The sequence below is a fragment of the Pseudochaenichthys georgianus genome, chromosome 10 (genome assembly GCF_902827115.2).
Source record: "Pseudochaenichthys georgianus chromosome 10, fPseGeo1.2, whole genome shotgun sequence".
NCBI classification, from domain to species: Eukaryota; Metazoa; Chordata; class Actinopteri; order Perciformes; family Channichthyidae; genus Pseudochaenichthys; species Pseudochaenichthys georgianus.
The window spans coordinates 24,162,471-24,177,102 of record NC_047512.1 but is presented as its reverse complement, the minus strand read 5'-3'; the positions used below and the strand labels follow the sequence as shown (position 1 = coordinate 24,177,102).

General features: G+C 39.5%; 2 protein-coding genes across 6 annotated transcripts; both read right to left on the bottom strand.

The window, feature by feature from the left end:
• Window positions 1-1,194: 1,194 nt before the first annotated feature.
• On the bottom strand, window positions 1,195-3,911 carry gnpda1 (glucosamine-6-phosphate deaminase 1). Of its 4 annotated transcripts, none has more exons than XM_034092726.2 (8): window positions 3,787-3,910; window positions 3,312-3,502; window positions 2,926-3,062; window positions 2,575-2,676; window positions 2,289-2,471; window positions 2,015-2,199; window positions 1,625-1,799; window positions 1,195-1,480 (listed from the first exon to the last, which is right to left on the bottom strand). In XM_034092726.2, exons 3-8 carry the CDS (start codon window positions 3,047-3,049, stop codon window positions 1,419-1,421), a joined length of 831 nt encoding a protein of 276 aa, XP_033948617.1. In that variant the 5' UTR covers window positions 3,050-3,062; window positions 3,312-3,502; window positions 3,787-3,910; the 3' UTR covers window positions 1,195-1,418. The 4 variants fall into 4 exon arrangements, with proteins under 4 accessions (XP_033948617.1, XP_033948614.1, XP_033948618.1 ...); XM_034092723.2 differs by having other exon boundaries at window positions 3,312-3,419; XM_034092727.2 differs by lacking the exon at window positions 3,312-3,502 and having other exon boundaries at window positions 3,787-3,911.
• A 972-nt stretch (window positions 3,912-4,883) lies between these two features.
• hspa4b (heat shock protein 4b) lies at window positions 4,884-13,512 on the bottom strand. Of its 2 annotated transcripts, none has more exons than XM_034092748.2 (19): window positions 13,205-13,512; window positions 12,537-12,594; window positions 12,000-12,140; window positions 9,890-10,012; window positions 9,589-9,688; window positions 9,315-9,448; window positions 8,971-9,215; window positions 8,789-8,865; window positions 8,521-8,672; window positions 8,016-8,122; window positions 7,791-7,924; window positions 7,356-7,540; window positions 7,152-7,241; window positions 6,740-6,895; window positions 6,502-6,627; window positions 6,286-6,393; window positions 6,065-6,184; window positions 5,792-5,953; window positions 4,884-5,426 (listed from the first exon to the last, which is right to left on the bottom strand). In XM_034092748.2, exons 1-19 carry the CDS (start codon window positions 13,309-13,311, stop codon window positions 5,226-5,228), a joined length of 2,526 nt encoding a protein of 841 aa, XP_033948639.1. In that variant the 5' UTR covers window positions 13,312-13,512; the 3' UTR covers window positions 4,884-5,225. The 2 variants fall into 2 exon arrangements, with proteins under 2 accessions (XP_033948639.1, XP_033948638.1); XM_034092747.2 differs by having other exon boundaries at window positions 7,152-7,244; window positions 13,205-13,511.
• Window positions 13,513-14,632: the final 1,120 nt, after the last annotated feature.

Sequence of the window (14,632 nt, the reverse complement as noted above, 5' to 3'; positions counted from 1 at the left end):
AATACTACACTGTGAACTATAGTCAGGATTGGTGGAAATGTAACTAAGAACGTTTACTAAAGTGCTGTACTTACACATTCTAGTCATATATTCATTGTCATAAGTTTGTTAGGTTCTTTGTATATTTAATTTGGAATGTGATGTACATATCTTGACTTCATTTATTTTGTAATGCTAAATAGTTTCTATTTATTATCGTTATATGTTTTACCTACACTCTTACAGCTTATTTTCTTAGATGTTGTTTGTTTACTTACTAGTTACTTCATAAATTCAAATTTTGAAAACCTTTCAAATATGATTATTTGCCATAGATTAAACCATCCAACATTATATTTAATTTTACAGAAAATAGATATGATTTAAGGTTGTTTTCGTTAAAATGTTTCACAGTTCCAGAATTAAAAAATATTGATGATTTTCTGCTTTATTTGTTTTTACTGCAATGAGTACTTTTACTCCAAGTACTTTAAGTATATTTCCCAATCGTACTTACTTTTATTAAGTAACATTCTCTATGTAGTACTTTTACTTGAAATTGAGTATTTGTACAGTGTGGTATTAGTACTTTTAAGTAAAGAATCTTAATACTTTTTATATATTATATATATAATATCACAGTTGGCCTATTTAAATCATTGCTGTCTACATTCAGTTGATCTGTTTAAAATACTGTTAACCAAAAATGTCTATTCTTTTATATTGTATGTATGTACATATTTAGCCCTATATATATATACTTCCACTGTCATGTCTTAGATTCTCGGGTTGTTATATTCTATTTTTATACATATTTAATAAGCATTGTTGAAGGGACTGTTAGACCCAAGGTTTCATTGTCAATGACTGCTCGCTGTTATTTTTGTGCATGATGGATGGATAAAGAACACTATAGTGTGTGCCTAAAGAAATGTATAGGAGAAGGATGTTATAACAAAATAGAAAAACCTAAATATATGGGGTGTACTTAGTTATATCCTTCCTGCTGGCACTAAAGGACTCTACTCTCCTCTGTTCTCCAAACACACAATGAAAATAGTTTTGAACAGCCATTACTCACAGCACAAATCTGGAAAATAAACACTTACAAGGAGCACTTGAAGGCCACATTATTAGTAGTCCCTGCTGTCATGTGACCAGACAGGAGGAACACATTGAACCACAACCCTGACTATCCCAAATCACACACAAAGATACAAAGAAATACACTTTATTAAAAAGAAATGAGAAGCAAACCTGTTTAGGAATCACATACAAATTTGAATAGCACCTGATTATTCATTCAAAGATTAGTTGAGGTAAACTCAAGCACTGCTGGATGTTCACCAATGTATCTTCGCCGGAAGATATAAAGAATCATTGGAGTGTTACATTGGAAAAAATCCCTTATGAATCCACAAAGTTTGGGCAGGATCTCTTCAGTTCTTCTTTGGCACTGAGGGAGGTCGCTCCACCAGCTTGTTATGCACGTGCATCATCCCTAAAGTAAGAACAAGAACCAGCATGTTTTCTGTGAATCATGCTTGTTTTGTAAATATGTATGCTTAATGCAACGTAGTTGGTTAACTATTCAATGTGAAATATAGTGGTTTAAGCGCTGTAGCCTTTTGTGATTTAGTCTCACCTTTGAAGTACTTTACAGTTTTGACCCGTAGTTCCAGGGTTGCGTCTTCATCACATACAAAAACAGTCTGTGGGTGCTGCTGGAACGCAGACACTGTCCACATGTGATTCACACCCTCCTCTATAGCTTTGTATAAAGCAAATGCCTTGTGCGACCCGGTGATCAGAATCATGACCTGAAAATAAATCGAAAACGGGACCTGTTACTGAGCGAAGGCAACTTGCAATTGTGTTTCTTTGGTGCATCAGGATATCAAGACTTTTGAGCAATGCACTGCAGCTAAGAATTCAGGTTTATTCAAGATTTTGCTGAAACATAAAGCATAAAACAGAAGCTAAATACATACAACACATAAAGGACAGATGGTTAACATTCATCCAGGCTTCTAACCTCTTTTGCGTCCATGACAGTGCCCACTCCCACAGTCAGTGCCATTGTAGGCACCTTTGAGAGATCCCCATCAAAGAACCGGGCATTAGCCACGATCGTGTCTTTTGCCAGGGTCTTCACCCTAGTCCTGGAAACCAGACTGGAGCCAGGCTCGTTGAAGGCAATGTGGCCATCTGGTCCAATACCTGGCAGGACAGGAAGAGTAGGAAATGGGATTGAGCATAAATCTGAAATGCGTATAGTATGTTCATTAACAGCACTGTGACCTCCTGACCTCCGACAAAGAGCTCGATCCCCCCAGCAGCTGTAATCTTTTCCTCAAAGGCTTCACACTCTGTTTGCAGGTCCGCAACGTTGCCGTCCAGGATGTGGGTGTTCTCTGCTTTTATGTCTATGTGCTTGAAGAAGTTATTCCACATAAAGGAGTGGTAGCTCTCCGGGTGATCTCTGGGAATACCTATACAGGATTTTGTGACAGTTTATTTTTCAGAATCAAAGATTTCAGTAGTTCCTCAAAGTGTACACATTTAATTTGGGTAGAAAGACTGATGTACACTTACCTACATATTCATCCATATTGAACGTTTTTACATACTGGAAGGAGATTTCTCCAGTTTTGTAGTACTCGATCAGTTTCTTGTAACAACCCAGGGGGGTACCCCCTGAAGGAAGGCGATAGGTTACAAAGCAAAAGTTAAATAGTTGAAAGTACTATACTTATAGGCTACAGGCATTTTATTTATTTGTCGTTTATCTTCTAACGTTGTTACAGAGGAATTAAGAAATATAATGTCCTAACATTTTATCTATTGATCGATTAATACGGCTTAAAACCCTATGACACTGTCTCTCAAGCACTCAAATCTGAAACAAATGAACACATATTTATGGAGTTGGCTGTTCTTACTCACCTGTGGGAAGCCCCAGAGTGAAGTATCTATCGGGGCCAGGTTCGAACATTAAAATCTTGTTTCTAATGTACTTTGCAGCCCACTCGCTCGCCTGGTCGTAGTCATTGAGGATGATCAGCTTCATCGTCCTGGAGAAACTAAACTCGAAAAGAATAAAGGGGTTGCTTGTGTAAAAGAGCTCAGCCTCGAAGTAAATCAGGACAAAACACACCTTAATCAGACTTTAGACTCATCAAGATAAATACATCATGCCGCGAACGTTAAGATTATTTTTGTATTGCACAAGCTGCAAAAAAATTAACTTTATGACAAACACTTGCATTGAATATCTATTGTATAATTGTCGTATTTAAACACAATGACAATAGTACACGTATAGACTTTACCTGGCAGTGTATTTGTCGCTTTTACTTGCAGCGGACTAGAAGACAGGACCTGGGAGTCATGTGATTTCTATTGATGTTGGACGCAAACCCCCAGGAAGAGGGTTATGGCTAGAAAGGATCCGTATTGTGTAAATATGACGTCACGTTCTCGTTGTAACTCTCGTTGTAATCGGAGCGGCTCGGAAATACATCTACAGCAGTAACATGCAACATACACATGAATGCAGCAGCAATCTTAATAGAGAAACATCAGACATAATAGTAAAAAACTGAAAGGGAACATTTTATTGCACCAGGAGCTATCTTGGGACTTTTACTGCGACAACGTTGAGTTGCCTGTGAATAAAAAATAAACCATAGTGTTGGTGATCTACAGTATTGTCATTCTTCTTTGAACAGCAAGACCGCTAACACCCTATTTCAACAATCACACTCCCTGTCATTGACATAATTAATAGATAGTTTAGCTTCTCACCATCATTTGCTGTGGCCCACTGATGTTAACGATCGTAACAGAAAGGCTGCCTGCCGCACGTGACTTACAAACTCTCGAGAGTTTTACACAAGACGGATCATTTCTAGCCATAACCCAGGATGAGAGCGGGCGTGTGAAGCTCATTTTCGGAATGGTCGTAGTGGCCAAACTGTGGTACTACAGCATATGTGACGTCATTTTGGGAAAGAAACGTCTGTAAATCTGCGTATCTTTTTTTAATTTATTTTTAGATTAATAAACTACTCAGCAGGAATAATTCCATGGGCTTTATTTAAATAATTAGGGTTTAAACTTAGTAAAATGCACTAAAAGCTGAATCGAGAGATATTCTCTCAATTCATTTGAGTGAGCCGAGAGGGGAGATCGGAGGCGGGGCTTAAGGAAAACTCAAGTGTGCATGCTCTGTAAATAAAAGGTCCCGGATGATCCGGGTACTTTCTGAATCTACAGTCGCCCCATTTGGACTTCATACTTTACATTATTACATGTTACTTGTTAGACGCTTTTATCCAAAGCGACTTACATACTCAATACAGGAGCAATTTGGGGTGAAGTGTCTTGCCCAGGGACACAACGACATGCTGACTGCAATGGGGTTTGAACCTGTGACCCCTTGATCGGATTCACAACGCACTAACCCACACTACTTCCTCACCTTATCGGTCTCATATTTTACACCAGCAAGAAATGTAACTGTTTGCATATATTTATTTTAGTTATCAATAGATACATTGGTTAGGCTACATGTCTTCAAATACAAGTCCAGCCCCAGCTGTTTGCCTAAAAATACAATTGTAAGGTGTTTAGCTAAGTTAAAAAACAATAATTAAATTAAAACAAATAATAATATTGCATCATTTGTTTCTCTCTTCACACATTCCTATGCTCAGTTACATGTACATACTACCCTTTTATACATGCACACACATGTATAATGTTATGGCACTGAGGGAGTTTCTGTTATTGAGGTACTGTTCAACCATGTTAAATGTGACCAAGGACATGAGCTGTGTTTAATGCTAGCTGGGCCTTTGTGAAGCCTTGGGTATCTTTGACCGTAATAAAGATAGTGCAAGTGATTTTCAATAACTTTATTAAAACCATATTGTGACACAGACCAGAACACTTACAGGGCACACAACAGAAATAAATACCATTATGTGTACAGCGCTCATTGTCAAACAGGCTTATTGCGGCTGGCTTATGATTTATGTCTTCCAGAAAGAGAGAGGGCATGCTATGTCATCGGACAGAGATACCACCAGTAGCTGGGCTCAGTGTGCTAATCACCCTGCCTGCTTTTGACTGTGGAGTGCAATTCCTGAAACACTTTACCTGCTCTGATATACACCCAGGCTGCATCTCAATCTGAAACAGCCAGCTCCCGTGCAGCTTTGCTTAGAGGGCGTAACGCTGCTTTAATCAAGGTCCATTTCAGGCTTGTTTTCTGTGGATTCTGAGGTGCCTGTTTTCTCAGCTTTTCCCTTGTCTGCGGGTGCATCCTGGGGTTTCTCCTGTCCGTTGACAGGCCCGTTCTCCTCTGCTGGAGTCTCGTCCTTGGGAAGCTCTACCTTGGGTTTGGGCTTGGTCACAATGGGGTTACAAGTGGAGAAGAGCTCCTGGAAATTACACAAAAAGGAAATATGTTATAATGGGTTTATTCAAAGAAGAAGTTATGAGGTCCTGGTCCATTTCATAATAAAAAGGGCACAAGAATAATTCATGTGTTGGGTTATTTTGCAATGCTTATATATATATATATATATATATGTGATGAAAAAGTGGTAGATTTCTGTAACACCATGAGCATGACTGAGTAATAAACAACCAAATGAATTGGATCTGCAAACATTAAACCGATTACTTCCCAGCTAGTCAATTAACCACCAGTTATTTCGATTAGATGTTTTATTTTCTTAATGTCCTGCATTCTATTCAGCCATGTTTCTTAGCACTGTGGTGTTATGATGGAGGAGACACTCACCCTTATTTTAGCTTGAATGTCTTTTACTTTGACGGCGGGATCCATTGTCAGGTTTTGTTTGCTTTGCTGGTTCATGGAGCTGTTCATCCACATCATTGCCTCGCTGGCCATTTTGTCCACCTTCGTGACATTTGCATCATCTATATGGTCATACTGCTCTTCCTGGAAATCCAAAGGGAAATTATAAAAGCTGTGTTACTATTTACCGCAGGAATCATTACTTTTATTTTATTAAACCACCAGCATCCTCATTTAAAAAGCTCGTAGAATGACCTTCATTTTGCAGGCTTCCACAAATTTCATGTACTGCTGGATTTGTTTTCCCAGTTCCTCGAATGCTTTAGGTCTCACTTCAGCCTCTGTGTACCTCTCCTGGATGGGCTGACCAAGTTTCTATAGCAAACACAGTATACATGTCAGGTAAATCATTCAAAAGGTCAAACACACAATGGAGCTATTATTATTATAAAATGCTCAATTATAGCAATCATTACCTTTAACTCAGTCAGTTTGTCAATGTACACTTGTTTGGATTGGTCCTCTCCATCTTCATACAGCCAGTTTTCAGTATTCCCCAGCTTTATTGACAGGGCATCTCGGTCCTGAAAATAAAAATAAATGTATTATATTAACAAAGGATGCGCAATCTGTAAGAAATGTATATAAAGATGAACACTTTAAGATCAGCCAGGAGGCAACTTTGTACTCACAGATTCACTGACAAACTTCTCCAGCACCCCGTGTAATTTGTCCCTCATCTCGTACACATACTCCTCCACATAGTTCTTGGCATCATTCCTCTCCTTCTCCAGCTTGTCCTGCATGATCATCTTACCCTGAGGAGAATCCAAACAGCAACTGTAACCGCGTACTACTTCAAAATAGTAATTAAGGATGGGTGGATTAAGTAATGTGCACCGTGTATGTGAGGAATGAACATCTAGTTACCTCATTTTCAACAAAAAGATTGAGCATGTCATCAGCTAGCTGCCACTGTGGATTGTTTTCAATCGGAAGATCAAGAACTTTTGTTTTGACTTTGGGCTTTTTGGCTTGTGGGGGCTGGTCGGCCTTCTTCTCGCCTTTGCTTTCCTCTGGGGTGATCTGATAAGGAAAAGGGAAAAGGCATTGAGATTAAAAACAATTAAATCAAAGTTACATTTTTGTTTACAATGTGTCATTCATTGAAACGTTGTAATTGCATTATATTGTGTTTCAAATGTCTAACCCCAGTTATATTCATGACAATGATATGTTCTCAAACTGAATGTATTGAGCTATTGTATTAAATTGTTTTCTACAGGTAAAGACAATATCAGAACAGATCTTGCTTGTCAGAAAAAAATGTCACACATATTACCTCCATCTCCTCGTTCTCACGTGGTGTCTTCTGCTCTGCTTCTTTCTGACCGTCTCCCTTCTGCTCCTCTTCCTCCGTCTGCATCTTGTTCTGCTGAGGAGTCAAAACAACAGACATGTTGGTTTTGTCTCAAAACTCAAGTACAAATAGAAGTACACAAACTTATCTGAAGCTGGATGTAAAAAGAGATTTTTTTTTTTTTACCTCTCCATCTTTCTCAGTGGCCTGTTCGGTGTCCATGGGTTCCTCCCCCTCCTCACACTTCATCACTTCAACCAGGGAGGCGCTGGAGACACTGAAGATGCCATGGATGTTCACACGCACTTTGACTTTCACCTTGGAGCTCTCCCCAGAAGCCTGTGGCACAACCTTTTGGATCAGGAACTTACCTAGAAGGAAGAGAAAAAACAGAATAGTAAATAAACAAAAAATAGTCGTGCTAAACAGCTTTAAGCCCTCTGTTGGTGTTGGTAGTCTTGGGAGGCAAGGTCAGTAACAACACAAATATTTTCTCAACAGTTTGTGGAACAACTAGCGCTAAAATAATTCAGGTCCACTTGTCAGGTATACAGAAATATCATTTAGAGTCCTGCTATCCCCTTGTAGCCAGGCATCACTTGGGAAGCTTTAGCTGCTTACCAATAGTGGGGTCCGGGTAGGGGAGACCATTAGCAGCGTTGTAGTAAGCCTCCAAGGTAAAAGGCTCTTTCCGGTAGAAGGTGAGCACTTTGGAGAAAGGGGCTGCGTGGTTCATAGGGAATACCTCGCAATCACTGTAACAAACAAACATTTCATAATAATGAGTACATTAGGTCATTAAGGCTAGAGACAAAAAAGTAATAAATGTCATATTTGTCTTTATACCTTAGACCTTCCTCTGCAGCAGAGTGCCACTTCAAGGAGATGGGATAGGTAACCACGTCTGTGATGGAGAACTCACGCACTTTGAAGGCAGGTGACAGAATGGCACACTGTGGAGAGAACCAGGGTTTCAATAAGTGCTGCAGTCATAATGAAAATGTTTAACCTGAAAACTCAAATCTGTCCTTTTACATGAACAGATGCTCATTCAAGCACTGATGTGGTTATCTTCCCTTTTCAGAGAAAATAAGCTCTTTTGCAATAAAGGTTTTGATATCCTCTTTAGTTTCATTTAGCCACCTTTTTAAAGACCCCTTCTCTAAAGAATCCTGCTTTGGTTCATTACTGCCGTATCTTATGACATAGAACAAAATGTTTAGATCGCTAAATGTTTGTATTAACCACAGACCTTATGTAAGGGAATGAATCATAAACCCCTTCAACTTTGAGATGAGAGAAGCAGAAGTTTCCTGTCATTTCCTGGTTTTAAGATTACAGCACAGCATACCTGCAGGGCACATCCTCTGGCCACAGCTTCGTCAGCATTCAGTGTGGTGCTCAGCTCCTTTCCAAAGAATTTGCTGATTCTCTCTTTGACAGCTGGGATCCTGGAAGCTCCCCCCACGATCTCTACCGCATAGATGTCTTCCCTTTTCAGCTCTTGAGGAACAAAAAAAACACATGTCATCACACAAACTAGAAGCGAGCAAGTTCTATAGCGGCATTAATCAAAAAAGACAGGTTTAATAAACACAACTGAGGAAAATAATACTCACTGGTTTGTTCCAGCAGAGACTGCAGTGGAGCCTCAACTCGGGCAAAAACATCAGCGGCCATCTCTTCAAACTGACCTCTTTGTGCAGGAAAGAAAGGTGAATATGAGTTTAAATGCACATTTAAAAAAAACAAACCTAGAACCATGGATGATAAAAGCAAACGTTAATTCTTGTTGGTCTACCTGTTCATTTTTCCAGAGACATCAATGTCGTTCATGAAGCACTCGATGTTAAGCGGCAGATCAGAGCAGTTGGCGCTCATCACTCTCTTCAGTTTTTCACACTCCTGGTAAAGTCTCACCAGAGCCCTGGGCTTTGTCCTGGCATCAATCTTGTACTTCTTGGCAAATTCCTCGCAGAAATACTTTACCAACACCTCATCAAAGTCCTTTCCTCCCAACTCTGGGTCACAAGCTGTAGCAAGGACCTGAAAGAGAAGGGAAGAGGTTAAGAGAGAGTTCAAGGAATGAAACAAAGCCTCTCGTAGACTGAAAATAAATGCAAACATGCAGATTTAAGTCCATACCTTGACTTTGCCCTTGTTGAAGGCGCACAATGATGTCTGGTATCCACAATGGCCCAGATCGACAAACACCACATTCCTGGGCTTCTCCTCGGGGGCAGGGAGATCTTGTTTATAGATGCCATATGCCAACGCAACTGAGAGGAAAACGGTTAGATAATTAAAAACTTAAACTTTCACTCGAATCAACATCAAAGTTTGCATTTTGGCGGATGCAGTCAACAATCACTAACATGCACATCCTCTCCCAAGCTGCCATAAAAAAGTGGGCACAGACCTGCAGTGGTCTCATTCATGAGCCTCAGGCAGTTGAGACCAGCAATCTGAGCAGCATCTACTACTGATCTCCTCTCAACATCAGTGTAGTAGCAGGGAACCTGGTGAAAACAGAAGCGCATTTGAAAAAGATGGTTTTAGCTTAAAGGTGTTTTCAATTAACCCGTCTGATAAGACCTCAAGTCAGGCTGACGTTACTCAATTATAATCAAACATATTTCCTTTTTTTACATGTCAGTACGAGCAGGAGAGCAAACGCTTTTTTTTTACAACATACATGTCCATTTTTTCGAGATACTTACAGATACAACACAGTCAGCCACAGGCTTCTTGAGAGCTTGCTCTGCAGTCTCCTTCAGCTTAGTCAGCAGCATGGCGGTGACCTGCTCAATGCTGAACACCTTCTCTTCCTCCATGTACATCACCTTTAAAGATATCAGATATGAGCATGTTACATCGCTCTAGATCAGGCACGTGCACACAGACATCAAAGTGGGCTTGAACCCCTGCCCTTTTTCCTTTCTCCAATAAATGAATATATATCTACTGCTGTTTGCACAGTTTCCCTTTGCAAATATATATTGATTGAATACAAAATAAAATATCAGGTCGGGAGATTAGAAGTTCCGATGCTTTCTCTCCCCTCCCCCCACGTCTCGCGCACTGCGGTGCGGACAGTCATCGGCAGTCCCTTCAGACCGACAGGTAGCAGCACCTCCCACTTTACAGTCTCATGTTATGCCGGCTTGTCTTGGCTTGTTTGGAGGTGAGTGGTGATGAACAAATTACTAAACTGCCAGTGCCTTGAGCTTACAGCTAATTAGCCAAAAGACAAAACAAATATAGTTAACTAAGGTAAGCTACTAGCTAATGGATAAGTTAGCTCAAGGTTTAGCTAAGGCAATTTATCATGGGCATACAGGCTAATGTACTGTACTTGAGGGGAGACACTACAGGTGAATTCAGTAAAATGTGTATCTAATAACGTCATCACAATCGCTACATTGATATGCAAATTAAGCGTTAACTAGGCCTAATTAAAATGCGCTAATTTGCATGCAGTTACCAAGGCATTGCCGGTGAAAAGGATCAAACAAAAAAACAAAAACATATCACCTCACAACTTCCCCAGATAGTTACTTTGGTCAAGTCAGTATTTTCCCCTGATGTTATGCTTAAATGCAGATTAGTTTTATATCTATAGATGAATTCAGACATGGTAGTAAAACGAACCCAATTTATATGTGTTTTTTGGAAGTTTTCTTTCTATTAGAGTGAAAGAAAACATGGAAGCGAAATAGACCAAAATAACTAAATGTACAAGTACATGAAAAACAATCTTTTTTCCTGTTGGCTGCTCATTTAATAACTATTAATTGTACTAGTTTGTTGTCTGCTCTTGTGCGTAGTGAATACTAAAGAAGACCATTTTCTCTATGTTAGCTGATTATTTTTGTAGAATTCTGTTGAGTATTAACCAATTGCGTGAGTGTGAGGGTATTCAAATAAATTGGTCAGTAAGTCAGAGATGTGCAACTATATTTAACTTTTTGTTTTAAAACATTTTTTTATAAATGATTATGGGAAGCGCCCTTTTTCTCACTTGAGCTCCCGCCCCCCAAAATGTCTGTGCACGTCCCTGCTCTAGATGATGACTACAATGTCAACTCAGAAACAAGCATTCTGTACAGAAAGAGACTGAATGATAATAGACAGATTAGATAGAACCATCCACCACAAGTAGAGAAAAAACTACAACCTCTAATGAAAGAAATCTTAAGATAAATCACATTTCCAAACGTGCATTTAATTTAGCTTAGTTTTTTTTTTAAACGTTTTAATTTAATGTTTTCATCTACAAAATTCTCTCAGTCATTCTTGACAGTATCCCTTTTACATTTTTAAACTATACGACCAGCTAGCAATGACTGAGACATACATTTACAACTTCCAAGGAACGCACTTGTGCTGTGCCCCCAGTGCAATCAAATGTTGTTAATCTACAACCATTGTTTGTTGGTCTTAAAACTAAAATAATGGGCACCAAACGAAAACTGCAGACCAAAAAACTATATTGAACTAATTGTGATATTATGGTGAAATAATACATTTTTGTCCCTGATTGAGTGACAGAAAAATGTCTTCTGTGGGCCATATTCATAGATTATCAGGGGTAATCAGCCTTTTTTGCATTACATCCGCTCTTATGAGTTACTGTTAAACACGGTTATTGTTATAAACCACAGATGTGAATAAACACGCATCTCCTTGCCGGCATGGTGATCATTATCTTGGTTGGTTGGCCAAGTCATATGCTTAGACTGACTATTGAATTTGACGAGGATAATTGAGGAGTATATCTAGTGTTTCTGAGCTGTTGCTAAACATTCATATCCCTTGTCATTTCCTTACCTTGATGCCAGTTGTTCCTGTGGGCATCTGTGCAATATCATAGACCAAACTGTTTTTGAGGTTGTGCACAACTGGATCCGAAAACGCCCTTCCATGAAACCTCTTGAACCCTTGGACTGTGTTCTTGCAGTTTGAGACGACCTATACAAAAATAAAATAAGATAAACAACTCTTCTATTAAACACCTGAGCAAACAATTGGTTGGACTGTTTTATCTAGATACAAATGTGTTGGAGGCACATGGAAACTAGAACAAGTAGGAAGAACGGGAAGGCACTGCATAACATTAGAACAAGAAACAAAATCATTTATTAGACTCACAAAATAATTAAAAGGACATTTTCAACATTTTGGCTGGTGTGCCTTTATTACCTCCATAACATGAACACTTGCTCTATGTGTTGCTCATTCTGATGCGAGCTGTGCACCTGCCCAGGGTTGTAAGTGCTCATAACGCACTATGAAAAAACAGGTCCCTCTTTAGTCAGGGTAGTAGTGAGGTGTCCAGTGTCCTGCCGGTGTATCATGTAAACTCACCTGGCTCTTTGCAGCAGCACCGATCGCTCGATTCCGGGGTCCAAAAGAAACACATGCTCTAAAGAAAAAATAAAACAGTTAAATTATATTTTCCTCCACAGTTTTACAGCAATGACGCTCTCTACAGGGTAATGTAACACAATGGTAGTTTATTACGATGATGTCGATGTTTCATAAAAATATTTGTTAACGTTTGCAAATATATGATATATACTGCTTTAACGATAATCTGTTGATTATGGGTCTGAAAAATGGGTACAACAGATAGATAAAGCCGTTTGACAGCCACGATCCGGCCTCCTCCAATCATGCGCCCATTCATGCCTGCAGTAAAAAAGAAATGCATCACCTGACTTAGCAGGTGAATAATGCGCTTTTATTTTATTTCGACGACATTAGTGTAGTATGAGACTTCAAAAACCATCTAATCATATGAAGTAGTACGGGGATTTCTTTATGCTCACAATGATTCAGCTAGCATTAGCTTTAGCACTCACATGCCGTTTCCTGTTGTGAAACCCCTTAGCATGCTAACTAGCTAGGTAGCTACGTTAGCTTCATTCAATATTATGATGAACTAAAGTGGAATTCGTTCACACTCTGTACCTGCTATGAGTACATACAATACAACACAAATCACAAACAATAGCGTATCTAATCGTACTCACGGTGTACACCGGTCGCTGTATTCATTAGCGACAGTTTCAATCCCACCGGCTCTGGCTACCGCTACATAGCAGTTCAAGTACCCGACGTCAAACCCGACAACCGACATTTTCTCTGGCTAACTAAACAGTGTAGAGTACAGTAATTACAAGAAAGAACAGGAATATAATTCAGTGCTGGAAAGGTGACAGCAGCAGCTACAGTAGGGGTTCAGTCAGCAGTGATACACCCTTGTTCTTGTTCCATGAAGCTGTGTAGCAGCATGCGGCGCCGGCTGATGCGTGAGAACGTTCAGGAATCTTCTCTGTCCCACCGACCAATAGCATCACACTGCAGAGCACCACACGCTGCTGTCGGGCGCCCCCCACAGGCGAGGAAAGATATTACTGCAGCAGGAAACTCATGTGTTAAACTGCTATACTCTGTACATTTCATCTAATACTTTATGGTGGTAGGGTTACTTAAAAAAATGTAATCCGTTACAAATGTAATTGTTACAGGTAAATTACCTGTAACAACCGTAATCAAAGATTCAACGGTGTTATTGTCATACGCACAGCTACTGTGTAGTTTTGGCGATGAAGTCCCAGGCTCCTTTAACAATGTCGCATCAATAGATATAAGACACAAAACAATAAAAATTGTGCAAAAAGAATGGAAACAAAACCGTGCAAGAGAATGTTGCAAGTGACCAATGTACCAGTAATGCAGGAGAAGTAAACCTTACACATGTCAAATCGAATAAGATGAGGTAAAAGCAGAACGTACAATTAAGTACTGTCAAGGGATAAAATACTCTTTATTGTAATAAATAGATATGTGAAATGCAAACCGATGAATGCTTAAAGAAGCAGTCTTTCAACTGTCCCTGAGCCTGGTGGTTTTAGTCCTGATGCAGCAGACAGAACAGTTTGTTGCCGGGGTGATGGGAGTCTTTGATAATCCTTTGGGTCTTCTTCCTGAGGCGCTGTGTGTAGAGGTCCTCCATGGAGGGAAGCTCTGTCCTGGAGGACTTCTACACACAGCAGCTCAGCAACCTGATCTAAGTATCACAATACAATATCTACACTAGTATTTCTGATTCAGTTACAACCGTTGGTGGCTCCCCAACCAACGTGCAGTTGCTTTCTGTACTTTAACATAAAAGCCCCTGCGGTTACTAATATAACTGCACATACTTAATGTCAAGTGTATTTAGTGTGCTTTGATTTGTTCGTAATCATAATCAACTAGTCTCTATTGATTACTGTTATCTTTAGTCTTTAACTACTCAGAAAAATAACTGAAAAATGCTCGTTACCATCTCCCAAATTAAAAAGCTGTATTTCTTCGTCGTCTTGATTCCATTAGCAGTAAAGTACCGAACAATATTCTATTGACACAAATATAACAGAAAAGCAGCAAATCCTTGCATGCAGATGTAGAAAAAA

Excerpts from the sequence above, each read along its gene's own strand:
- hspa4b (XM_034092747.2), bottom strand. The coding sequence starts at position 13,311 with ATGTCGGTTGTCGGGTTTGACGTCGGGTACTTGAACTGCTATGTAGCG. Across the intron at positions 7,541-7,790 it reads CTACCCGGACCCCACTATTG|GTAAGTTCCTGATCCAAAAG; the intron begins GTAAGCAGCTAA and ends TCTTCCTTCTAG. Across the intron at positions 6,394-6,501 it reads AGAAGTTTGTCAGTGAATCT|GACCGAGATGCCCTGTCAAT; the intron begins GTGAGTACAAAG and ends TTTTATTTTCAG.
- gnpda1 (XM_034092727.2), bottom strand. The coding sequence starts at position 3,049 with ATGAAGCTGATCATCCTCAATGACTACGACCAGGCGAGCGAGTGGGCT. Across the intron at positions 2,200-2,288 it reads GATCGAGCTCTTTGTCGGAG|GTATTGGACCAGATGGCCAC; the intron begins GTCAGGAGGTCA and ends CTGTCCTGCCAG. Across the intron at positions 1,800-2,014 it reads CTGTCATGGACGCAAAAGAG|GTCATGATTCTGATCACCGG; the intron begins GTTAGAAGCCTG and ends ATTTATTTTCAG.